The sequence below is a fragment of the Zootoca vivipara genome, chromosome 3, assembly GCF_963506605.1.
Source record: "Zootoca vivipara chromosome 3, rZooViv1.1, whole genome shotgun sequence".
Taxonomy (NCBI): Eukaryota; Metazoa; Chordata; class Lepidosauria; order Squamata; family Lacertidae; genus Zootoca; species Zootoca vivipara.
Window position 1 is genome coordinate 56,003,959 of NC_083278.1, and position 27,334 is coordinate 56,031,292.

Here is a 27,334-nt window from a genome sequence, read left to right on the forward strand (position 1 = left end):
CAGCGCTTTCGCGGATGATATGTTGGTAATGGTAGAAGATCCAGAGGAAACAATTAAAGGCTTGAGGGAAGTTCTAAAAAATTTTGAGGAGATATCGGGGCTTAGAATCAATGGGAAAAAAACTAAGGTGATGGTCAAAAATATAAAGGGAAATGAATTGGATAATTTGGAGAAATCTTTAGGATGGGAGATAGTAAAAAAATTCAAATATTTGGGCATTGTAATTGGTATAAATAATATAAATTTATTTGAAAATAATTATGGAAGAGTTTGGAAGGAGATTAAAAAGGATATTGACCGATGGAAAGATTTGAAATTCTCATTTTCAGGAAGAATTGCGGCAATTAAAATGTCAATACTCCCAAAGATGCTGTTCTTATTTCAGATGCTGCCTATAGTAGGTAAAAAGGAAATTTTCGATAATTGGAGGAGGGATTTAAGTGATTTCATTTGGATGGGGAAAAAACCAAGGATACAGTACAAATTGCTTACGGATATTAAAGAAAGAGGGGGTTGGGGGGTTCCAGATCTTAGGCTTTACCATGCATCCGCCTGCCTTTGCTGGCTCAAGGAATGGTTTGTATTGGAAGATGAGGAAATATTGACGGTGGAGGGATTTAGAAATACATCTGGTTGGCATACTTACCTGGTTCAGGGAGAGGGAAATAAATTTAAACAATTTTCAGATCATGTTTTAAAGAAAACTTTATTTAAAAATTGGTTGGAGTTCAGGAATCTATTGGAACCTCAAATCCCATGGTGGGCTTCCCCACTAGAAATGACAGCAGTGGGAGGGAAAATCCAAAAGAGAAATTGTCTAACTTATCAAGATGTATTAGAAAAGAAAGGAGACCAATTAATATTGAAATCATATGAGCAGATTAGGTCAAATTGTGCTAGTTGGCTGCAATATATCCAAGTTCAAAGCCTTTTTAAGGAGCATAAAGTAAAAGGGTTCCCTAAAGGGAAATCCAAGATTCAGGAATTAATAATTGACAATAAGATCAAATTATTATCCAAAATTTATAAATATCTTTTGGAATGGGAATTAAAAGATGAGGAAATAAAGTGTGTTATGATTAAATGGGCACAGGATCTGGGCAAACCAATCTATAAAGTACAATGGGAAAATTTGTTTAAGAGAACAATGAAATTCACGGCCTGCGAAGGAATCAAAGAAAATATGCTGAAAATGCTTTATCGTTGGCACCTTACTCCGGATAAGATTGCCAAAATATATAAAAATACCGATAAAAATTGTTGGAAGTGCAGTAACAGGATAGGGGATTATATGCATTGCTGGTGGGGTTGCATAAAAATTAAAAAATTTTGGGGGGATGTCTATGAGGAATTAAAAAAAATAGTGAAAGTTACTTTTAAAAGAAAACCGGAATATTTTTTATTAAGTTTGCTTCCAGAAAACCTCCCTAAGGATAGAAGAGACATTTTTCTTTATGGATGTGCAGCAGCACGATTATTGATAGGTCAGAATTGGAAAAAAGAAGAGGCACCAGGGGTAGCAGATTGGCAGATAAAGCTAGTTGAATTTATGAATCTTGACAAAATGACTGCCGTAATTAGAAATGTATCGAAACAGAAATTGATTAAAAAGTGGGAATATGTGGAAGAATATTTTAGGAAGAAGAATATCCAAACGGAGTTAAGGGTCTGTTTAGGTTAGAAGAGAATAGGGGTTTTTTGTTAAAAGAATCAAGTGAAAAGGAAAGGGATTTATATTAATATGATATAAATGGAGAAATGACAACGCAAGAATATAGTGAATAGGAGAAATAAGCGACACGTTAAGAGTTGGGAAGTGGTTTTATTTTCATATTTGTTGTTTGGATTTTGTGAACATATAATTTTATTGTACATGCTTTTAAAAATGATTCAATAAAGTTTACTTTTTAAATTGAAAAAAAAAAATAATAAGAAGAATTAATAAAAAATTTATTATTTATATGCTACCCATCTGACTGGGTTGCCCCAGCCTCTCTGGGTGGCTGCCAAGTAGAATATTAGAAACACAAGATAACATCAAACATTAACAGCTTCTATATACATGTAGTTCATGACTGCCTGGCTGAGAGTATTTTTCCTAGCGAGGAAGTTATGAAATGAACACTGAGTATATATATATATATATATATATATATATATATATATATATATATAATTAAGATGAAAAATGATGAAAAATGTACATATTGACAATGAGCTGTTTTGAATTTGTTCAGGGTTATTCAAGAACACCAGGAAAATATAAAATATCTCTGCTTGGAAATTTGACTTTGCAGGAAATTACAAACTATTGACTCAGGAATGTGTCTGCATGTTGTATATAAAAAGATACTGAAAATGCCCCTAATGTGTATTTGGTATTGCTGAGAAAACTAATGAATTTCTCTTCGTTAACTTTAATGCGTCACAGCACAAATGTGAAATTAAATGAATTAATAATAGACATTAAACAAGTAAACACTTCTTCTGCCAGTGATCTCTTGTTATTTTGTTAACTGTATAAACAGTTATAAATTCACAGTAGATTGAGTTGCCCTTCTCAGTGAACTTCTTTGGGACAGGGTTCAACATCCTGTTTGGAGCAGAGAATTACGGCCAACCAAAATGAACTCCCACCTATTTTTGTATGAAGTGGATAGTGACTCTGTAGCGTCCTCAGATTCCCCATGGTTTTTATGCATTTTAACTTCCAGTTTAAGACATGTTAAAAATGCAAACGGCTTTGAGGTCAGACGGTTGGAGAGTAAGCCATATAAATAACTGTAATTATATATATATATAATTAAGATGAAAAATGATGAAAAATGTACATATTGACAATGAACTGTTTTGAATTTGTTCAGGGTTATTCAAGAACACCAGGAAAATATAAAATATCTCTGCTTGGAAATTTGACTTTGCAGGAAATTACAAACTATTGACTCAGGAATGTGTCTGCATGTTGTATATAAAAAGATACTGAAAATGCCCCTAATGTGTATTTGGTATTGCTGAGAAAACTAATGAATTTCTCTTCGTTAACTTTAATGCGTCACAGCACAAATGTGAAATTAAATGAATTAATAATAGACATTAAACAAGTAAACACTTCTTCTGCCAGTGATCTCTTGTTATTTTGTTAACTGTATAAACAGTTATAAATTCACAGTAGATTGAGTTGCCCTTCTCAGTGAACTTCTTTGGGACAGGGTTCAACATCCTGTTTGGAGCAGAGAATTACGGCCAACCAAAATGAACTCCCACCTATTTTTGTATGAAGTGGATAGTGACTCTGTAGCGTCCTCAGATTCCCCATGGTTTTTATGCATTTTAACTTCCAGTTTAAGACATGTTAAAAATGCAAACGGCTTTGAGGTCAGACGGTTGGAGAGTAAGCCATATAAATAACTGTAATTTTATGTTTTTTAAAAAAAGGTAAAGGACCCCTGACAGTTAAGTCTAACTACTGTTGTCTATGCTCTGGTAACTTGAAGGTTAGATTACTGCAATGTGTTATACGTAGGGCTGCCTCTGAAGACGGTTCGGAAACTTCAGCTAGTGCAGAATTCAGCAGCCAGGTGAATTCTGGTTGGTTTGAGCATATTACACCGATCCTGGTCTGACTGCACTGGCTACCAATTAGTTTCCAGGTCCAATTCAAAGTGCTGGTTTTGACCTATAAAGCCTTAAGTGGCTCAGGACCGCAATACCTTAAGGACCGCCTCTTCCCATATGAACCTACCTGGTCCCTGAGATCATCTTCTGAGGCCCTCCTTTGTGTGCCTCCTCCTCAAGTGGTCCAGAGGATGGCAGCATGAGAATGGGCCTTTTCTGCAATGACTCGTCGTCTATGGAATGCTCTCCCCAGGGAAGTTCACCTGGCGCCATCATTAGACACATTTAGGTGTGAGGCAAAAATGTTCCTTTTTAACCAGGCCTTTGGTTGATCTTATTGACATCCAACACCCTTTTAGAATGTGGCGCTTTTGGGGGGGGGGTATTGAGTTATTGCTTTTGGTTTGATTTTATATGTTGTGGTCTTGTGAACCGCCCTGAGACCTCCGGGTATAGGGTGGTATATATCTGGGGATGGGGGGGATGACCACATTGGCTGCCCCTGGACTGTGGGTTGGCTCAACTTTCCAGATACTAAGACTGTACATTTTTTTTCATGTGCAGTCTGCACCACCTCTGCTTTCAAGTGGAAAGAGCTTTCACATGAAGAATTACGTTTCATGTGAATTGTCTAGCTGTCAGAGAGAAGGCTTGTACACCTTTCCTCTGCCCCACAAGCTTTTCATGGTTAGTGCAATCAAAGGGAGGAATTCATTGCCATCCTTAGTCATACAAAGTTTAATAATGATGATGCTGATGATGCTTTTCTTATCTTTCCATTACATAAATGTATTTGCTTGTCAGATGAAATGATTCCCCCTCCTCCCCTGCTCTGTTTTGGGGCTTTTCCAGACCCTCCAGAGCTGATTTGGGGGAGGCAGAGCATTCTATAACTCTTTAGAAAGCTCTTAGTTAATTAGGGCACCACTCAAAATATTTCTGAATTTTGTTTTGTTTTATTCTCAATGTACATTGTAAAATCTCCATCATACTCCTAGCTGCTATGGTCACAGTTTGTTTTGTTAGATTTTTTCTTCATAAGTATATATTCATAAGTATATATTCATCATTTATAGAAGCCATAAAAGCTTCACTCTATATAAATCATTATGTATCCAAGCTTCACTCTATATAAATCATTATGTATCCACTACATTCAATCCAGTGGAGCTAAACCAGTTTACGACAGAGCCAGAGCAATTTGTAGTAACGATAAATTACTAGCCATAATTGAGGTTGAATTCTGACAAGACAGAAGTACTGTGGGGAACAGGAGGCAGGCAGGTGTGGAGGACTCCCTGGTCCTGAATGGGGTAACTGTGCCCCTAAAGGACCAGGTGTGCAGCCTGGGAGTCATTCTGGACACACAGTTGTCCATGGAGGCGCAGGTCAATTCTGTGTCCAGGGCAGCTGTCTATGACCTCCATCTGGTACGCAGGCTGAGACCCTACCTGCCTGCAGACTGTCTCGCCAGAGTGGTGCATGCTCTAGTTATCTCCTGCTTGGACTACTGCAATGCGCTCTACGTGGGGCTACCTTTGAAGGTGACCCGGAAACTACAACTAATCCAGAATGCGGCAGCTAGACTGGTGACTGGGAGCGGCCACCGAGACCACATAACACCGGTCTTGAAAGATCTACATTGGCTCCCAGTACGTTTCCGAGCACAGTTCAAAGTGTTGGTGCTGACCTTTAAAGCCCTAAATGGCCTCGGTCCAGTATACCTGAAGGAGCGTCTCTACCCCGATCGTTCTGCCCAGTCACTGAGGTCCAGTACCGAGGGCCTTCTGGCGGTTCCCTCGTTGCGAGAAGCCAAGTTGCAGGGAACCAGGCAGAGGGCCTTCTCGGTGGTGGCGCCCGCCCTGTGGAACGCCCTCCCATCAGATGTCAAAGAGAAAAACAGCTGCCAGATTTTTAGAAGACATCTGAAGGCAGCCCTGTTTAAGGAGGCTTTTAATGTATAAGAGATTATTTTATTTCATTTTTCTGTTGGAAGCTGCCCAGAGTGGATGGGGAAACCCAGCCAGATGGACGGGGTATAAATAATAAATTATTATTATTATTATTATTATTATTATTATTATTATTATTATTTAATTTGTAACTGTAGGATTACTAGAAATATGAGTTCCCTGCTGATGCACTGAGCCATGATTACAACATGAAAAAGGCAATAATATCAAAACCCAGAAATTGAATTTTCTGTCAGAGAACACAAAGTCCTTTCCTTTTATAATCAAATCAGTCAGATTTTATTTGTACATTTCAAAATGCCTGTGTGGAAATAATACAAATCATTCCATCCATAAAATGTGCCATTGACAGGCACAATTGCAAATTAGTTAGGGCACCTCCTACTACCTGAAAATGGGTCACATTAGCAGATAGTGACAGAACAACAAAATAGTAGGTGCAATCTTCCTCTTTTAAGAGTTGAGGATTACTTACAGCCATTGTAGTCACTTAAGTTAATAAGTTCTCACATGTGAAGTTACAGTACATTATCCACTTTCCTATCTATTGTAGGATCCAGCAAGGCTACATCAATATCCTGAGGAAATGTAGTTTTCTATTTTAAGAAGACTTTTCTTGCGTGGCAGGATAATATCTTCATTCAGCATGTTTACAATTATAGCACGAATTTGTGTCTGCTTGTGCAAGTCTGGAAACAGTCACTTTAAAGCTTAGCTTATTGATTCCAAGATAAAAGTCTTGTTTTTGATAAGGTTGGTAATTTGTGATTTCTTCACTTTTTCTTCAGTCATGTGGAATTATAGGGAAAGATATGAAGCAGACAAGAGAAATGTCTGCTACTGCTTTTAACACTTTCAGGGTCCATTTTTGCCTGATTTGTTCAAAATGTTCAAATCACTTCAGGCTAAATGTGATCAATGCATAGTCGCCTATGCAGAATACTGAAAGAAAAAGAGCGAACAATTTTTTTCAGGCAGGCCATTGGTAGTGCCATTTCATGTGAAACTTATGAAATCTCTGACTGTAATGGATGTTTGTAGACAACATTTAAACCATGGTTTATGAGAGTGATCCTAGGCTGGCCCTATACTTGTGGGCTCCCTTTTTTTCTTCTAGGATAAACACAAGGAGTGTGGAAGCTTTCACTTTTGATTAGCTGCAGTTTGTTCTGCTACCGAAACCCAGCATGCTGTGATTAATCTTAACTATGGTTTGATTGAAACAAGCCAACTTCAAACCATGGGTTCTGAAACTAGCTTTTTTCAAGAAACTATAGTTAAGATTAACCACAATTTAAGGTTCATGCATAATGTTATGCTGGAGTTAATGGACAGAAGAAGCAGAAGCTTTATAGAAATACAAATTTTGAATGATGGCTGCTTCAGATCGCATATTGGTTTGGGAAGTGCAATTGGATAGGTTTGCATTAGAATGAGAAACTGAACAAATTTCTGCCTCAATCCTACCTGTAATCCAAATTATGTTTCAAAAAGAGTGCTTGCTTTTAGGTGGATCAAAAACAAAAGTAGGGAAAAAAGAGGGAAAACTCCAGGTGCTAAAAATGATATTTATTCTATGTCTGAGTTCTTTTAAAAAACACAAGTACACACACATGCACCCGCACACACAATATACATGGGAAATGGGACAGTGAGCATAAACTGTTATTTTGTATAATATGGTTTCATAATCTCAACCTAAATGAATACCAAGCAAAAGTTATTGAGTTACCTTTTGTAAGCAAAACACACACAGAGAGAGAGGGGGGGGGAGAGTGTTGCAGGTTATCTATCTTTTCATGATTAGACCTTTCTATCAGCTAGCCTGGTAGTAATTGTCTTTCAAATAACCAGAGAAATTTCTATGCTAACATTTCTAACTTTCCTACTATAAGCAAGATTGTGTCTAACTGAGCTTTGAGCAGTGTCAAACCCTATTAATCATTTCAGAAGATAAATTCCTTCAGTCTCAAAGAAAACAAATCTACACAAATTCTGCATTGCCTGCTAACCATACGATTAATAGAACTGTATAAACTCGTAAATTAGAAATGAAAAGCTACTGTTAAGACTTCTACGCTATGTAGATATATGACTGTGGATTCTGGCATTATAACACATCGATTGCAATCCACACACTCTCTACTTTAAAGTAGCCTCTTTAACTACAGTGGAGTAAGTAGCTTCTGACAATTTACTTGTGCTTCTTTAAAACATTCTGAAAAAGATGCTGATAGACATGAATCAAACTGTGATCCTCAAAAGGTTGTTCACCATTTCACTTAAAAAGTAAGTGACAAGTTTGTAGATACTCATTCAGGAATGAAACTCATTCAGCCACATCAAATGCTACCTGACATTGTGTGTTTTTATAATTCTGTATAAGAGAATCTCCTATTTTGTGAGTGTGGGTAGCATCAGAGTTGTTAATCCAGTGTCAGCAAGACCTTTCTCCTTTCTGGAAAATATATCCTCCTCCATCACCTCTTAATTAAAGCTACTACCTTCTTTGAGCAAAAGCCTTATAACCCACCAAAAATCTTGCATAGCAAAAGGCAAGCAACTGACAAGCACCCAGCAGGCCACAGAACATGGCTGATGTGTTCAGCTCAGTGCAACCTGAGTTGCTCAAGCCTGGTTTACAATAAATGTACAGTAGGGAATACAGGGGAACATCCAGAAAATTTTAATTTGAGAGCTTTTGGCATGCTGTTTCAGCATTTTTTGCCCCTGCAGCTTGGAGATGCTAGAGCTTTAATTTGTTCTAGTCGTGCAGTGGCCCAAATGACTGAAAGGAACCAGGCAATTTCTTTGTGAAAGCATGAGGTTGTGTTTGAGAAATTGACTTTAATATGTGGTAATTGAAAGAAAGGAAAGACAGCATTAGGTGATCAGCATGGTTCATATCACTTACACTCCAATGATAGCAATGAGGTTACTAGGTAGGCCTCCTTCAGGAGGGCACTTTGGAAGCAAAGAAGCCCTTCAGAAAAGTCCTTGCATCTGGTTGCCACCTGCTGCACTTGAAACCCAGAGACAGGGTTCAGACTATGATCACAGCAAATGGGCAGATGACTGCAGGGAAAGTCAGTCCAACAAATATTTGTGTCCTAAGTCAGTGTAGGACTTCAAAGGTTTTAGTGCTTTGAATTGAATTCAGAAACTTTCTGGAAGCCACTGGAATTGTTTCAATGCAGGCATGATATGTATTTGCCAAATCCTAGGTCCAAATCCTACTACAGTGTTCTGTATTGGTGCAGTTTTAAAGGCAGTTTAACTTCAAAAGCACTCAAAATAATTTTGCAGTAGTCCAACCTTGAAGTTAGGTGTGGGCATGGCCAGCCTATCTTGGTCCAGGGGGAGGTTGCAGGCAGTGCATCATCATCAGGAGGTAGAAGGTCCCTCGTGCCACTGAGGCTGAAGAGTACAATAACACTCCTAGACTGCATACCTAATTGACTGACTGTGTATATCTTGATCATGCTTTCAGAATTTGACTTTTCTGGTCTTCTTTATCACTTTTGTCCAGATCTTTCTTAGCTCTTTATCCATTTTTTCTGAAGTACCCTTGATTTCCTCTTCAATGTCACACAAGATGCCCATGAACATATTGTAGAGAATGTGTCCAAGAACCACTCTCCACGTTCATACTTTGCTGTTCATACACTCTCCACTAGTGAGTGGGGCCATCCCCATCACTCCACCAAACACCAAACAAAATAAAGGCCCTCTGTAGGGCTGAGCAGTTGCCTGTGTGTGACGGGCAAATGATCCTGCAAAAGGGATTATCCCTGCTGTTCTTTTCCCCCCTTTTAAAAGAAATACATAAAAGCCTTCCTCTGCAGGGATGAGCAACTGCCCACTTCACATCCATGTGGCTGGAGATCAGACCAATGAAGTAACCACCATCACTTTTTCTTCCACCTCCCTGCCCCCACATGATAAATCAATGAAACCTCTTCCTGGGGCCATGAGCACTGGGTTTGTGACCTCTGGCATAGGGGATGATTTGTAGCCAGATATATTCACAACTTAATCTCTTTGCTATTGCCAGTAGATTAAAAACACAATAACATAAATGCTGTTCTTTTGCTAATTAGCCATCTTATATTGACTTTCAGACTTGCAGTAAATATTATTGTTGACCCAAGAACTGGGATATTCACACTAATCTAGCAATCCTTAGTGGTTGAAGGGTTTGCATTGATTCTTTGATGGTGATAGAGTTTCCCTACCAACTACAGCTTTCCCATTCACTTCAGTCTTGAATACTGCACACCACTTAGCTGAAATAATCAGAGAACCTTTCTCATGTAAGAACACTATATATTGATTGGAAGAGCAGATGGGTCTCTGGAATAGGGATTTTGGCTGTGATTAACATTGTAGTACTTACTGCACATGTCTGCTCAGAAGTAAGTTCCATTTACTTCCCAGCCAAGGGAATAGGATTTCAGCCTTAGCTTGGCAGTGTAATGTTGTGAACAACAACAACATTTTTCAACAACAGTGTAATGTTGTGAACAACAAAATGCATCATCATCATCATCATCATTATTTTGTCTTAAGATGTCTTTCAGTATTAAAATCCTGTGATTCTGCAACTTGTATATATGTATACAATGTATATGTTTAGGTTTCAGGGTTAAATTAACCATTTTGGCCAGCAATAAAATTTAATGCTATCCACATTCTACTTAAATAGAAAGCTATTCCAAAGCAATGAAGTGACGTGTTTGTGAGGCACGCAGACACATAAAAGAACACTTCTTTTTTATATAAAAAGGAAAAAGAATTTGTGTAGATCATTTTCAAAGAAAACAATTTGACGTAAATTAAAATTATCTAAAGCTGCATAAATATGTGTACCACCCACAAGAGTGTGAGAAGAGGAGTGCCTTATACACCATGACAGATTGTCTCTGTTTTCATGCCCTGCTTTGAACTTTGAGCTAATTTTTTGCAAATGCCTGGGAGCCTGACTTAGGGGAGCAAGAAGTCAGTTTTCTTAGGAAAGGGTAAACAATGCTGTGTTCATAAATGGCTCCTATAGTTTATTGTGGGAGGAGGGAGGGAGGGAATCAAATGACAATGTTGTTGTAGTCCCAGTAAAATGATAATTAACAGCACTCTATGGAAATTATGTTCATGTTTTGAAACCTGATAGTTAATGTTAAACGGTGACAAACATTTTTCCATCGAAATCGCATAGTGAATATATGCATGCCTTATTGACAGTTATATAAATGTTTAGAATTGAAATGTAAGACCAGAGTGCTCACACACTGTACAGCCCCAGCAGCTAATGCACTGTGTATTCATCAAAAATATGTATCTTCAAATATTTTAAAAGCAGGAAAGATCCCTGAAGCACTTAGAAAATAACAAGGCATTGGACATAAACTAACATCTCAGTTATGAATGCTATAACACTTCACTGTGCAACTTGGTTAACTCCTGATTTCTTTATGTATTCAGTGTTGCAATGTTGTAAGTAACCATTATACAGCATTTTAAGTATACTTATAAAAAATATTTGAAATTGGCCCTACTGAAGAAATAAGTCTGTCCATCTTATTTATTTATTTAACGTATATGTATTTTGCCCTGTAACCAAGTTCCGCCTCGCTTCCATTCTAGGCGTTGTTATAATGGGTGTTTCTATGGACACAAAAGCCAAAGTAGCTCCTCAAACACTTCCTCCATGAATGTACATTGATTAAGCCATCAAACCAAGGATAGCAAGCCTTGTGTTAACCAGTGGGACGAGCCTATTTCCCCGCAAGGATATGTGCTCTGTTATTTTAGATTTCAATGTAAGTGTAAGGCTAATCAGAACTTCAAAATGTGGGCCCATTTGGACCCAACTGCCTCTTATGTGAAAATGAGGCCTTGTGCTGACTGGGGCCCTGGGCCTCTGCCCAAAGTACTGTCCAGGTGACAGCTGAAAGAGTTCCAGTGCCAAAGGGAGCTACTGGGCAGGTTTCAATATAAAGGAGCTGGGTATTCATGTGGCCTCTCTGAGCACTGCAAGTCACTGCCCCACAACAGCAGTCTGTGTTTATATGTTGTGCTATAGCTTTCATAGAATCACTTCTGCAGAAATATATAGCTCTTTTAGCCACATATCCTATTTTAGCCCTAAAGTTTATAATTGCTTCAAGCTATTCCATTTACATTAAATATAAGGTACCACAGGGTGCTCCTAAATATTGAAGAGTTAGGAGACTAAAGCAAAACATTTGAATTTATAGCAAGAATTTTTTGTATTAGGACATCGAAGTCTGACTCGAATACATTTGTGCAACATATACACTCAAACTTTGAGAGGAAGGCATTGATGTTTGACAAGAACAAATTAAATTAAATTAAAATGTTTGGGCGTAATACAAAGTACACTAATCACACCCTCCTCAGTGTATTTTTATTTGTGATTTATAATTTAAAAGCCCGGTCTTTGCTGCTCATGAGTGCTTGTTTGTGTTTGGGTAATTCAAAGGGACATGGAGAAGTTCTCCATGTTTTAGGTTGTCAGGAGTGTTGAGGGTTGTTAGGAGACCACCATTCCCCTCAAAGAGCTACACTTCTCAATTAACAGGTAGGTAGCCCTGTTGGTCTGACGTAGTCGAAACAAAATAAAAAAATTCCTTCCAGCAGCACCTTAAAGACCAACTAAGTTTTTTTATTATGGTATGAGCTTTCATGTGCATGCACACTTCAGTGTATCTGAAGAAGTGTGCATGCACACGAAAGCTAATATCAAAATAAAAAACTTAGTTGGTCTTTAAGGTGCTGCTGGAAGGAATTTTTTTATTTCTCAATTAACAGTCACTCCTTCTTCCCAGGGAACTCTGGAACTTGTAGCTCTGTGAGGGGAGTAGGGGTCTCCTGACAAACCTTTGCACTCTTAACAAACAGTAGCTCCCAGTGTTCTTTGGTGGGTTCTTTGTTTAAAGTGGCATAGTACTGCTTTAAATGTATAATGCATGTGGGGTTCCAATTTAGCCGCTATCATGCACTCGCATGATTGATGCTGCTCCACCAAAAGCACTTGCCTGTGGTTCAGTTGAGTGTAGCCAGTATTACATTTAATAGGTGTTTGGTACATCCTGCAGCTCATCTGTATATATATATCTATGTACCACCTGCACAGCTACCCAAGATGAGGACTGCTGGTATGTCAACAGTGCACATCTGTAGGCCAGCACATCTGGGTTTGTTATTTTAATGTGATGCTGGCCATGTGGTTATCAGCACTTATGTGACTTAAATGAAACCATTAAGTAATCTTCAGCTATACAATTATAACTATTCCAAAAATACAGAAATACTCAAATAAATTCCTCCTCACCCTATACCAGTGTCCTTTCAAAACGAATCTAAAGAAGAGTTTGGATTTGATATCCCGCTTTATCACTACCCGAAGGAGTCTCAAAGCGGCTAACAATCTCCTTTCCCCTCCTCCCCTACAACAGACACCCTGTGAGGTGGGTGGGGCTGACAGACTTCAGAGAAGTGTGACTAGCCCAAGGTCACCCAGCAGCTGCATGTGGAGGAGTGGAGACGCGAACCCGGTTCCCCAGATTACAAGTCTATCGCTCTTAACCACTACACCACACTGGCTCCCGCATTATGGCAGGAAAAGCATTATGGCAGGTCCTAAAGTGCTTTGAAGCTAGTTCCATCACATTCTGTTTTTGCATTTGTGAGTGATAGAAAGGGTCATCTGCAAATTAGTTTGAAATGCCCACAGCTAAATGAAGGAATAAGAATACAAAGCTTTCAGTTAGATCTTTGACAACAAATCCTATATGTGTCCCCTTAGCAGGGGTGTGGGAAGAGGGGGGTGATAGGGGCACTCCGCCCCAGGCAGCGCGATCCCGAGGGTGCCATTTGCGGCTGCCTGCCCCGCCCCGCAGGCGGTGTGCCACGCCCCCAGAATGTGCGCTAGCCTCGCTCCCGCCTGCTCTCCTCCCCCGGTGCCAGAGCATGAAGCTCCCATTTTAATGATCATGGAACTGAGAGCCCCACCTCAACCCTACTTTAACCAGCACGGCCATTACATTAGCTATAGATAAAACTAAATTTTGTTTTGCTTCTTTTTAAAAATGTGAATGAAACTGCTACAGATCTTCAGTGAGAAAGTTCATGATGATCTGGAAGGTATTAAGAAGCATGTTTAAGTTATTGAAGTATCAATATGATTAGTTCTTTGCAGAAAGAATGATAACTGTCACTTTCATAAAGTTTTATATATTTTCTCCTTTAATGCTTTTCCTTTTATTTCTTACTCTTTTGATAGATGGCAGTTAAGAAATTTGCTCGAGATGATGAAATATAACCATATATTACAGTATCATTACTTTAAACATAATCTGTTTTTTATGCACAAATAACTGGGATGTCAAAAAGTCCCAAGAACCAAACCTGCTGTGTTTCTGCTTCATGTTTAATGTTCTTTGCTTCCCTTCCTCCCTCTCTCCTGCTTTCTTTTTCAAATGCATTTAACCTTAAAATAGGTAACTTTGACAGAGAGTAATGGATATTCTATGTCAGGTCAATTTATGAAATGGGTTTTGCCGTTCTATCAGCCCCTTGCTACCTGCAAAAATAATTATTGTTATTATTTTGCATTCATGTATTCTCTTTCATTCCAAATAATTCAGCCTACTTACAAACTGTGGGGTATGCAGCAAGAAGCCACTTTTCTCACCATTAGCGACCCATGCTTTCTCTGGTTAAACAGCAGTGGTACATCTTTTAACGCTTTGGGAAATGAAAATGAAGATAATAGTTTCTAAGTGACACTGTATGCTAGGATTTAAGGCAGGTACAATATGACTATGGAATAGTAATTCAGCTTGCACACAGAAGCTAATGACTAAAGCTAATGGTCAGCTAATTTCCAGGTACTGGAGGAGACTCTTGAGAGTCCCATGGACTGCAAGAAGATCAAACCTATCCATTCTTAAGGAAATCAGCCCTGAGTGCTCACTGGAAGGACAGATCCTGAAGCTGAGGCTCCAATACTTGGGCCACCTCATGAGAAGAATCCTTGGAAAAGACCCTGATGTTGGGAAAGATTGAGGGAACAAGGAGAAGGGGACAAGAGAGGACGAGATGGTTGGACAGTTTTCTTGAAGCTACCAACATGAGTCTGACCAAACTGCGGGAGGCAGTGGAAGACAGGAGTGCCTGGCGTGCTCTGGTCCATGGGGTCACGAAGAGTCGGACATGACTAAACAACTAAACAACAACCATTTCCAGGTCACTTGCACCAGAAATATTTAATGCTTACTGGAGACTACAGAATATAAAACTGTCTCATAGTGAGTTAGACCATTGGTCTGCAAAGCCTCTACTCTGACCAATGGCAGCTTTCGAAAGATATTTCCCAAGTATTTAACTAGAGACGCTGTGACTTTTGTATTCAAAGTATCTGTTGTAACACTGAGTTATGGCTCCTCTCCTAGTGTGGGGCGGATGAAATATAGACACTCGTTTCCTGAAATCTTTGAAAATATACATAGTATTTCATACCTCGAATACCAACTCTTAGGAGTGTCTTAAACTCACTTTATTGGCTCACTGCCTGTGGATTGCTACTAAACATTTCCCTTCTCCTGCAAGACCCTTGGAAAGTTACAACTTCATATTGATCTTACAAGTGTGGACCTTGGGGTTGAAACCAATGGCAAGGGAAAAAGTTGAGGTCAATTTATAAGACTCTTATTGCAGAGACAACGGTGACTTCTTTTGTCACCTTCCTTTGTGCATTATTACTGCTAGGTGTTTGAGAGAGATAGGGAAAACATGCAGATCTGCAGTTGCAGGCTGTCAGTCTAACAACCTGGAATAAAGAACATTAGTCTCTGTGGCTTGGGGAATATGCACAGAGGCCCAATGCTGAAATCCATGGCGAACTCTGCACTCACATAACAGCTCCTGCTCGCCCTGGCGGAGGAAGAAGAGTGCGGGGGGGAGCGCACTGCCCCCGGCAGTGTGATCCTGGTGGGATGCCATCGTGGCTCCCCCCCCCCAGGACGTGGGCCACTCCCCCAGGACGTGCACCTCACCCCTCCCTTCCTACTCTCCACCCCCCAGTGCCGGAGCATGAAGCTCTGCCACTGCCTGCTCGCTCCTCTTTTGCACATGAGAAGAGACGCTTGAAAGCTTCCTCTATTGGTTTTAAATAAGGCACACCTTCCTGTTAAATCCAAACTGGCAGAACAGCAGTTTATTCTAACTGTTCAAGCAAACCAGAAGCAAGCTGTTGTTTCAGCTACTGGTTTGTCAGCCCACCTGCACTGCCTGCAGAAAAGACTGTGACAAACCTTCAGCATTTACAAATATTTTCGTGATGATAATCAGTGTTAACACTGCGCCCTCTGTTTTATCTTTGGCACATTTCAAACTTTTGTTAACAAGTTGCATCCATATGCAGAGGATGGTTGATCTTGGACTCAATTTGTTCTGGCACCCATGTTCAGCACCAGGATCTGCTTTCTTTTCTAGGGCTGACCCCCCAGAATATTTGAATGGTATTTTATAAAAGTGAAGTTGCTCTGGGCATGCTTAGAGTACTTTGATCACCACCCAAATGACTGGCAGGGTATTTTCCCCACCTTCTCTCTCTCTCTACACACACACACACACACACAGGCATAGAGCATTAGCGATCAGGGATTCTTTTCAAGGCAGATGGCAAGGCTTCCGCAAAGGTCTGAGCCTTCTGTTTGCCCTTCTGATGGTTTAAAAAAATAATTACTCAAGTATGAGTAATCTGTGAGCATTTATTCAGTCTGATTATGAAGCCGCTTCCATTTTAAGACAGTCAACAGTGCTAAACGGTCAATGCTAAGGCTACTTGCTGTGTCCATTTGGATTTCTGCTGAGGAGCCAGTAGCATGAACCAATTAAACCCTATCTTTGTGGACAATAAAATAGGTTCAACGTTCACCTTAATGTTTTCCTTTATCAATTACAATATAAGAAGATGAAAAAGAAAGTCAGTGTTTCCCCACAACCATATACCTCGCTGATCTATTTCACTGACTTCTAATTATTGAATTATATAGTTTAGTAACAACAAAGCAATTGCTACTGGGGGAAAAAATCTACTCAGCAGCTGGTGAGCTTGTCTTTTTCAATTTTTCTACTTTCAGGATGAGCTAGAGGTTTGGATAATATTTATAATTCTGATGAAGCACTTAGTAGATTTTTAATAACCCTTCAATGGGGAAAACCTGGCATATTCTGCAACACTGTCACAGCTGTCAGCATTATTTTTTGCCAGACTGGGTGATTTCCAAGGACTAATTGAGGCCTTCCTATTGCCCCCATAATATACAGTGTGTGTATATATGGTGTTTAAATAATTTCCACCTGGGAGAATTACAGAATGAGTTTCAGAGACCATTACATATTATATCGGAAAATGGGGAATTAATGTCTAGAAATGGCATTCCTATGTGACGCTATAGGCACATGATGTTTCCATGGGAAAATAAAGTCATTTGGTAGTTTTGCTACTCTTCTATTTTGGAGTACATTTATTTTACCTTTGTTGGGGTTGTTTTGCTACCTTATCTACGAAACAGCAATTTCACCTGAAAGTAGATTGAATTCCCCCCCTGAAATATAAAGGGTAACTCTCTGAAAAGAGGAACAAGTAGCATCAGCTTTTTCCTAAAGATAATTTGTGTGCATGCCTATACATGGTTACTAGCTTAAGTAACCATCCTTTATAAGACTATAGTCATATGTTGGCTTCAGAAGACTTATTTTGGGGGGAATTCTCAAAGCTACCCAATGGAAATGACTATCCCAGCTTGATATGTTGTAGTTCATTGCAGGGGGAGAGGGGTTTTTCACTATTTGCTTTAGGTGCAAAAATGTCTAAAGCTGACACTGAGGAATGGTTATGGGATTTGCTGTGCAACAAAATGAATATCGCATCCACATGGAAAATATTTACAGAGAGCAAAACTTTTTTTTATTTTAAAAATGCCCTTGTTCTATATACTTATTCAAACAGAGCAAAGGGAAATGCTACTTTCCTTTTATCTGTTATACCAATGCAAACTCTGGACGAAGGTCTTATCAAAGATAGCGAGTTCTTTTTAAACTCATTCCTTTCTTAACAAACAGAACTTCAGCAGAACTAAAATATATAATAGTAACTGAGAATTTATATTAAAATGATAAGACCTACATACTTTGTTTCCATGGTAAGAGCTTCATTAGAATTCATTTCAACGTCTCTCTCTTTTTGCCCTTTTCCCTAAATACAACGAACACATATGAAATTCTCCTTATGACTTCCCAGCTAGTATTTGTTATTTCAAAAAACTGTAATCCAACCCTGGGCTGGATTAATGACGGAGCAGTTCCTTAAAACATAAGCATGTAAATTAAAGCAAACAGATGTTCAGACACTCCATCTGTGAATCCTATAACCCACATGAGGCACAAACATACTTACTGCCCATCTGTTAAGGTGGCTTGTTCTCCATTCAGTACTTTGTCACGGGTGCCAGTCAGTCTTTCATTAGGTTGGCAGGCTGTTGAACACTAAGATTGCCATTTGGGGTGGGGGATTTCTCCTGCCTACTGTGCACTGAGATATGTGGCATTGGACACATGTTTGTTTATAGTTCCTTGATTATTAATTTTTTTCAAAAAGGTTGTCTGAAAATTCCAGTGCTGAGTCATTAAAGATATATTGCAATGAATGCTTATAAAACTGGGGGGGGGGGGGAGTTCAATAGGACAATTCACAACTCCAAGGCCATCTTCCAGTCGTTTTGTCTCAGTATGGTCTAACAGTATCAAAGAAAAGGAATGAATTGTGGAGGGCAGACAAATGTTGACACCCCTTATTTTGTGGCCTGTCCATGGCTAGTTAAAATATGTGGGTTTGCCAAAATGAAACTGAACATTGTGAGGTAGGTTGGAAAGAAAACAGAATTAGAAGGTACTAGTTTGGAATAATTATAATAATAATAGTAATAATAGTAGTAGTGGTGGTAGTAGTAATAATAATAATAATATATTTATTTATACCTCGCCCTCCCTGGCCAAGACCGGGATCAGGGTGGCTAACATCAGGTATAAAAACAATTGATTAAAATACAACTTAAAAACAGGATTAAAATAAAACTTAAATGCAGCCTCATTTCAGTGGAAACTGTTTGGGGGGAGAAAACGTAAAATCTTCACCAAGGCCAACTATCCAGACTGGTCCTATGTGGGCCAGAAAAAAAAAGCCAGGGAAGTCCCCAAATAGGGGTTCCATCACAGAAGGAAAAGGAAAAGGAGGAGATCAGGCTTATTCCAAGCCAAAGGCCAAAGGCAGAACAACTCTATCTTACAGGCCTTGCGGAAAGAAATCAGATCCCACAGGGATCTGAAATGATTGAGATGCCCATAATTGATGGGATTCAATCTTGCCTTCTTATTTAGATTTATTGTCCTAGCATCTCCCAGAACCATTACTAAGTCTGGATTCTTAAACCAAATCTAGTGATGTGCAAAATCGGTTCTGTTGCTTCGATAGATAGTTCGGCTTTTTCTCTTGTTCCTCCCTTATACCTGGCACAAAGGGGGGGGTAGGCATGGACCATGTTGTTTTCTTAATGTCTGCTCCTGGAGAGTAAAAAAACAGCCCCACACAGGGGTGTAGCAAGGGGGCGATGGGAGCGGGCCGCCCCAGGTGCCACCCTGGGGGGGGGTGACCCTTAGCACGCCACTCCCTGGCCTGCCCCTCACCTCTGCCTGAGCGTGCCGAGCAAGCTGCGGAGCGAGCAAGCTGCGGAGCGAGGCTTTTTATCAGGCGGCAGGGCAACGGCACCTCCCAAGCCGCCTGGTAAAAAACCTCATTCCGCGGCTTGCCAGTGGTGCCGCTCCAGCGGCGTATGGATGGTGCCAGAATCGGCGCTGGAGCACAGGCAGCGGCAACCTGCGACGCAGCGCGCATGCGCAGAGTTGCTACATAGTGACACATGTGTCGTACATAGCAATGCTGTGCATGTGCGCTGCGTCGCGGGGTGCCGCTCTGAGTGCCGGAGCGGCTTCCTCCACCGCTGCCCACACATACTGAAAACATACTAGCCTGTAGTTGCCACTGAAGAGTGTGTGTCCAAACTGGCAACATATACACAAGGACCAATGCATGGGCGTACCCAGGATCAAAACTAGGGGGGGGGCAAGGGGAGGGGCCAAGGCACGGAAGGGGAGGGGCCACAAAGTGGGCGGGAACGGCGAACTCGCGCTCCACCGGGCTGTGCCCCTCCCTAGAAGCAGGGCTGGTGGGCGGAGGCGGAGCCCAGCCCAGCGGAGCGCGAGTTCAGCGTTTCCGCCCACCGCGCCGCGCTCCCTGGTTCCCCGCCGCGCTTGGCCTTGCCTGAGGGCGCGACGGGGAGCTGGAGGGAGGGTGCGGCGCGGCGCGGCGGGAATGGCGAACTCGCGCTCCGCCGGGCTGTGCTCCGCCTCTGCCCACCAGCCCTGCTTCTAGAGTAGGGCAGCTGCCCTAACTTGCCCCGTGGTGGGTACGCCCTTGGACCAATGTTTGAATTTTTATTTCCTTCATGCAGGCCTTAGTTGTATTCAACACTAGCATGTCGGTGCTTTATTTTGTGGTAAAAAAAATTATATTGGATGGGACTTGATCAGTGAATGAGGGCGAGGGGTTGAAAATGCTTCTCCCCTCCCAAATTGGGTACCCTATGCAATCTACAGTATTGCTTCATGATGAAGCAGGCCCTGTGCATCACTGAAGAAATGTCAGAATCATAAGACTAGAGAGATGAAGTGGGGAACCAGTTATTTATATTATAGTTAATGGAAAGCATGAGTGTGCAGAATGCATCAATTTTAACACAATAATTTCTTATTGCCTTTTTCAATTATTGCATTTTCTTTGAGAAAGTCAAAAATTAGAGCCAAAAATCCATTGTGATATTTGAATTTTACCACTTAAGTGTCAGGAGCAAAGAGCACAGGGGGTTATATACGCACTACTAGTATTTGTTACATTTCTAAAGAGTGTTCCAAAAAATAATTCCTTCTATATATGGTTGGGAGATATAATCCACCAGGATGTTCTGCAGAAGCCCCATTGAAATGAAATTACTGCTCAGGAAATCGTACTGGTGGTGTTGGTGTTTTGTTTTGTTTTTCTGCTGTATTGGAGGGAAACTTTAAATAATGGTAACTGTAATCTCAGGCTAGATCTAGACACATCAAAGAAGTGGTTCAGTTAAACGCGTTGTGAACTCATACAGGGAAATCCAGTTGGGAAAGACAGGACTCCACATCGCCACCTGGTGTCTCAGTGTTATATCGCATATACAGCGCATATAAAACACGTTTTCTTTACCAATGTAGCTGAGTCCATTGTGGGTGCCTAAAGCAGTGTTTCTCAACCTTTTTTGGGCCACGGCACACTTGTTCTGTGAAAAAAATCACGAGGCACACCACCATTAAAAAAGTTAAAAAATTTAACTCTGTGCCGCCCTATATTATAATTATGACTGTAAGAAACACTTGCCAAATATTGCTTTTCGGCGGGTCAGTGATGTTTATTGGCGGCCGCCAGGCTCGTTTGCACTGAGCTTTGGGAAAGAGGAGGAGAAATATTGCTTTCCGGCGGGTCAGTGCTGAGTATTGGCGGCCGCCAGGCACGTGACAATGCAAATCGCCCTTCCAGTCGCGGCACGTCGCGGCACACCAGCCAGCGTCTCGCGGCACACTAGTGTGCCACGGAACAGTGGTTGAGAAACGCTGGCCTAAAGTAACCCAAACATGTTTTTTTTTAAAAAAAAAGAAAATTACAAGCTTGATATAATTTATTGATACGATTTCTGTTACTATTTATCAAGCATCTGTAATATACAGAATGTGGTACACAGAAAGTGTACCTGCTCTCTACGAACCTCATTTATGTTTCTTTAGAAAGCATAACATTGGCTTCATGCTTTCAGACACACTTGCGCAAGGAGGGGGAAAACTCCTGTATAACAAATGATGATGGAAGATAGCACATAATTCCCTATGAACAGCCTCAAAGAATATCCACATAATTCTCTTCAATAACATGGATGAGAATGAGAGTTGTGGGGAGGAGGGATCTAAAGGAGAGAGAGATATATATTTGTTATACCTGAATATATAGACTGGCTTGCCTTATTCTTCCAGTATTTGTTCTGAATACTGTCATTTGTGATTTGCTTTTGATGCTGTTCCAAAAAAAGAAGGAGAAAAGTCTAGTTTGCTTCCTATTTTCTGGAATGCTGGGATCAGCATCTTTAAAAACGTTAACAAAAAGTCCAGAAAGAAAATTCATTCTAGGGTCAAAATATGCCTTGAGGTTATTTGCCTCACATTGTTTTGAGGCAGCGAACAAATGTGAAGGAAAAGGCAGCATTCAGAAAAATATGCCTGTAGGAGAACAAGATTGTGGCACTCTTCCTAATTGGATTTGCTTTTACTTCCTGGGGACAGATCCCCTCTGTTTTAGGTTATACTTCGCAAGACACATTCAGTATTTGCAGCCTAGTCCTCCAGGCTGATTGGACATGGAGTCCCTCTGTTTGAGCCTTGAACCTGGGAATTGGAGAGGATGGGAAGCGGACATGATAAAAGAGAGACATGCATCCCTAATCCCTCCAGCAATTTAGTATCGTCCAAATATTATATCTTGCGCATTAGGGTTTTTCCAATAAGAAAAATGAGTCAAAAACATTATGGTATAGCTATGGCTTTTATTATATATTTTTTTAAAAAACCACCAACTTTATTTATATCCAGCACTTTAGAAAGAAAAAGAACATATATGCTTGGTTCCCAGCCTTTAGAAGTGTCTGAAAGCACTTCTATCAGAATTGCTTATTTGGAGTACTGGAGGTGGGAGGAGAGAGAGTCGTGTACAGGAAATGAACAGTTTGTAATGATTTTTCCTTGGGGCTCTCTATCATCCACATGTCCTTTTGCTATACAAGAAGTCCTTCCCTTGAAAGCGCTGTAATTGGAAAAGAGTAGTTCAAAATGGTTAAAGGCATGTTTTCTGCTATGTAATCAGCATCATTCTTCTTTACCACAGATAACAGCTGCTGGAGGACATCTGAAATTTACCGTTTCATATGACCTCACAGGGGAAGACGATGCTGCGGAAGCAATGCTGCAGTCTGATGTCATCATAGAGGTAGAGTATTGCTTCCCTGTTTCTTTGAAATGCTCATTGAAAGGATGGGTTGCTAGTGACACACAGTCAGCAGACCTCATAAGGCGAAAAGAAGAAGCTAGCAAGAAGACCCTTCCCTAAGATGCTTACATTCCAATCTAAATTGGAACCAGCAGTGAAGGAGAAGAAAAGGGGATGAGTCAAAGAGCAACAGGGTGAATATATGGAAATGCAGCTGCATATCCTTAGTTTTTGTTTGGGGTGATGAAGACTAAAAGCCAAAGAGGCAGGGAACTTCCCCTTCTAACTTCTCAAGGGCTGCATTTCCTTGGAGAAAGGAATTGAGAGCCACATACCGCAAAATGACCAGGGCCGATAGATAGATAGATAGATAGATAGATAGATAGATAGATAGATAGATAGATGATAGATAGATAGATAGATAGATAGATAGATAGATAGATAGATATAGACAGACAGACAGACAGACAGACAGACAGACAGACAGACAGACAGACAGACAGACCGAGGGAACACCATTCACACCCACCCACAATTCACACAAATCAAATATGTGTTTAATATAACATACACATTACACACCATATTAACATAACCACACACCTTTAACATGCAAACACAATCACACATTGAGCATTCCATACACACATGCACACACACACACAAATAGCCCACTGTATAGTGCCGGACATCTGTTTCTGGATCATCTGAGCAGTAGAATGGCATTGTCAGGAGGGGCAATTGAAACTCTTGTCCTGCAAGATCTCTTCCCGCCCCGCCCCCACCTTCTGGTCAAGCTGATTGGGGAAACGGCTAAGCAGCAGCAGCAAATAAGATTCCTGCTCCTTAGATTCCTGCATTGCAGGGGGCTGGACTAGAAGACCCTTGGGATCCCTTCCAACTCTACGATATAGTACTCTGATTCCTTTGGGAGCCGCAGCTTCAAGGTTCTCTACATCTTGAGTTGGTCGCTCCCAGTGGAACCAGTGCCCCTCAAGGTGAGAGAACCCTTCATGAAACTTTAAGCAGTGGCTGAAAGGGGAGATGCAGGGAACATTCAAAATCTCATTTGATGCTGGCAATAAACTACCCATCTCCCCATTCAGCTGCCGCTTGAAGCTGTGGCTCCAGAGGACAGCATTTTTGCAACCCCATTTGAACTGCCACCAAAGCAGGGAGGGCAGACCCCAAGAGAGACTGACACACTGTTCAGAATAGCTATGGCCACTGCTTTCCCACCTTTGGCTTAATTCAATGGTAATAAATATTGCAGGTGATGTAATCTAGTGCACAGCTAGGCATCCTTAGGTCCCATTAGCAGTGTGTAGAATGATGCTCAAAGACTTGACATGAATTTATTTCATTATTAAGTTCATCCCAAAGGAGCCCAGAGAAGCGATGTAATTATGAAGAAAGATAATTACAAAAAAGGGCCCATTTATTTCAGTGAAAAAGGCTTCTGAGTAAGTTGTTTAGGATCGTAGTCTAAATAGAATAATCAAGCTGACTGGGATATGCACTGTGTAGGCAGGTTGCACTATTTTATTGCTGCATTTATTTCTATTGTATAGTTGGTAACAGGCAGCATAATTCTAGAATTTCCCCCCATGAAAATGCAAAGCTGTGACATCAGTTACCAACATATTATCAAAATTTTGCATGCATTACCTTGTTGCATCATTATCCAGATTTCCACACCAGTGAAAATATCAAATTCTAGAGGGTGTATCACGTGTATGAAAATTGCCTTGTAGCATATGCCAAAGTGCTGTGCTCTCTATAAATATGTGGCATTATGTGTCACTTCTTTAAAATGTTTTCATCCTTAACATTTATAATAATTACTAGGGAAGTGGCTTGAGAATCAGCACGTCGCAAGAGGGAATTCACTTGAACCCGTTTGAAGAACACACTGAAGAAGTGTTGCTGAAGCACGACTTGTTTCTGCTGCATGGCACTGACTTTCCGGTCAGCAAAAGGGAATTCATGTCTGTGTTGGCAAATATAAAGAGTCTCCTTATAAGAGCTACATACAGCTATGGGATGAATGCCATCTACAGGTAATTGTTGAAACAGCATTTTGTTCTGTCTGCAGTTCTATTAAGCAGGTTGATCATTGCTTCTCCCCAGCACCATCTTAATTTAATTCCAGATGGTTTTGCTTTCTTGGATCAGTATCACTAATTCATTAGCTTCTAGTGGCAAATTCAGCAGCAGCAAAGTTGCTGGTGAGCAACAGGGTTTTTTTAAAAAATTAATTATTAATTTATTCAAACTAACCAATCACCAGCCCACAAATAGGTTTAGGTAAAGAAGATATAGGATGGACAGATAATGACTCAAATAGTTCACAAAGGCAAGTAGTTAATATGCTATTTGGCCAAGTGTAACATACTAAGGTGTTGGATTTAGCAAAGTGTAACATACTAAGGTGTTGGATTTCTCAGTCATTCGGCTTCACAAATGGTGCACACTGCTGCAAAGGGGCAGTAACACTGAATGAGAGTAGTACCCAATGCCTGCGTGTTGAGTTGCAGTGAGATTTCTAATTGTCTCTGCACCACTAATAATTTCACTGATGCCTCTGCAAGAAAGCTGGTGAACAATTGAGCTTGGACACAGACTTCTATTTTATTAAGAGCCTCAATAAACTTTGGTTTATTTTGAATCCTCCCTATTTCCCCCTCTGATTTAGTTGAGATTCTTGCATTACTGGGACTAGATCAGGCATCCCCAAACTTCGGCCCTCCAGATGATTTGGACTACAATTCCCATCTACCCCGACCACTGGTCCTGTTAGCTAGGGATCATGGGAGTTGTAGGCCAAAACATCTGGAGGGCCGCAGTTTGGGGGTGCCTGGACTAGATGACCCTCAGGGTCTTTTCCGGCTCTACGGTTCTATGATTCTTTGAAACTTTCGGATCATGCTTCCTTCCACTACTGTACTTGCCCATCCTGTCGTGATGCACTCACCTGTGTCAAAAACCCCTATTGCTAGGACAGCCCACTGTACTAAATGTGCCAAACCTAACTTCCTAAATATGCTAAAGCCAAGATCTGGCAATCTTTCACATTGAATACAGTTTCCTTACCATTTCATGTTTCCTTGACTTTACACAGCCGTTGTTCTGTTTCTTTGTTCACCCCACCTGAGTCTTTAAACTGCTGCATCTCTTCAACCTTGAGTCATCTCAAGGTCTTTGATCTCTGTCAGCTCAGTCTGTGCTCCCTGTTTTTCTTTTGTACCTGGAACTTGCTTTTCAAAAACTTACGCTGTTTGAACTCTTCTTTATCTTTCAAATTCCTCCTCAGAAATAATGCAGTTTCAGGCTTGTTCTACCTCTTGACCTTATTCCGTAACTAGCTATAAGCCTGTGAATACAGCCAGCTTGAAATCTCATGCAAGGCACATCATCCCAAACTGACAAATCCAAGCAGTGCAAGATTGGCAGATTCCCTGGAATACCTCCTGACATTGCCCAAAGAGTTGCAATGAGTGGTTTCACTGCTCTTACATCTTCCCCTTTAGTTACAGGTAGGTAGCCGTGTTGGTTTACGACTCTTTACGACTACAATTGGTCTACAGGAAAAAGCAAGATTTTTTTTAAAAAAATTCCCTTTCCAGTAGCACCTTAGAGACCAAAGCAAGGGGTGAGATGGCTAAAGATAGCTTTATCATGTATAATGAGATAAGAATCCAAACACCATTACTGGTCCCAACAACATCAAACATACCATCTCAGGATTATTTAGTTGCTCATCTTCTAACATTGTGTATGCCATCAAATGCCAACAGTGCCCCTCACTGTGTATTGGACAAACAGGCCAAACCCTATGTCAAAGGATAAATGGACATAAATCTGACATCAGGAATCACAAGACAGAGAAACCAATAGGAGAACACTTCAATCTCCCAGGACATTCTATACAAGATCTCAAAGTAGCTGTCTTATTACAAAAGAATTTCAGAAACAGACTGGAAAGAGAAGTTGCTGAACTGCATCTTATCACCAAACTTAAAACCATGGAGAAACCTGGTCTGAATAAAGACATTGGATTCTTATCTCATTATACATGATAAAGCTATCTTTAACCATCTCACCCCTTGCTTTGGTCTCTAAGGTGCTGCTGGAAGGGGGGGATTTAATCTTGCTTTTGTAGACCAATTGCAGTCGTAAACAGTTGGGTTTCCACACCATCAGTCAATCACCCATTCCCACCACCCTTCTGAGTAATACCCCTCCCCACCCTCCCACTATACATAAGGGTCTGGTGACTTCTGTTTCAGTGTATCTGAAGAAGTGTGCATGCACACAAAAGCTCATACCAATGACAAACATAGTTGGTCTCTAAGGTGCTACTGCAATGAATTTTTATTATTATTTTGCTTCGACCTTCCCCTTTGTTATAGTTGCACATATGGTGAGAAATACTGTTTGGAATGTCCTTCTTGCCCTGTGCAGCAATAGCATCACAGCCGATGGGAATGCTTTAGGGACTGTATCTCTGAGTATCTCCAGCCTGGGCTTAATTTGCAATGTT

The 27,334-nt window shown here is 40.6% G+C and overlaps 1 protein-coding gene across 8 annotated transcripts in view; it reads left to right on the forward strand.

Annotated features, from left to right (window-relative positions):
* LAMA2 (laminin subunit alpha 2) overlaps positions 1-27,334 on the forward strand; it is a 377,555-nt gene that overhangs the window by 178,943 nt on the left and 171,278 nt on the right. For all 8 annotated transcript variants that reach the window (XM_060272671.1, XM_035109029.2, XM_060272672.1 and 5 more), the window contains exons 13-14: positions 22,690-22,791; positions 24,640-24,851. In XM_060272671.1, coding sequence (XP_060128654.1) covers positions 22,690-22,791; positions 24,640-24,851 — 314 coding nt within the window. The remainder of the gene's footprint in view (positions 1-22,689; positions 22,792-24,639; positions 24,852-27,334) is intronic.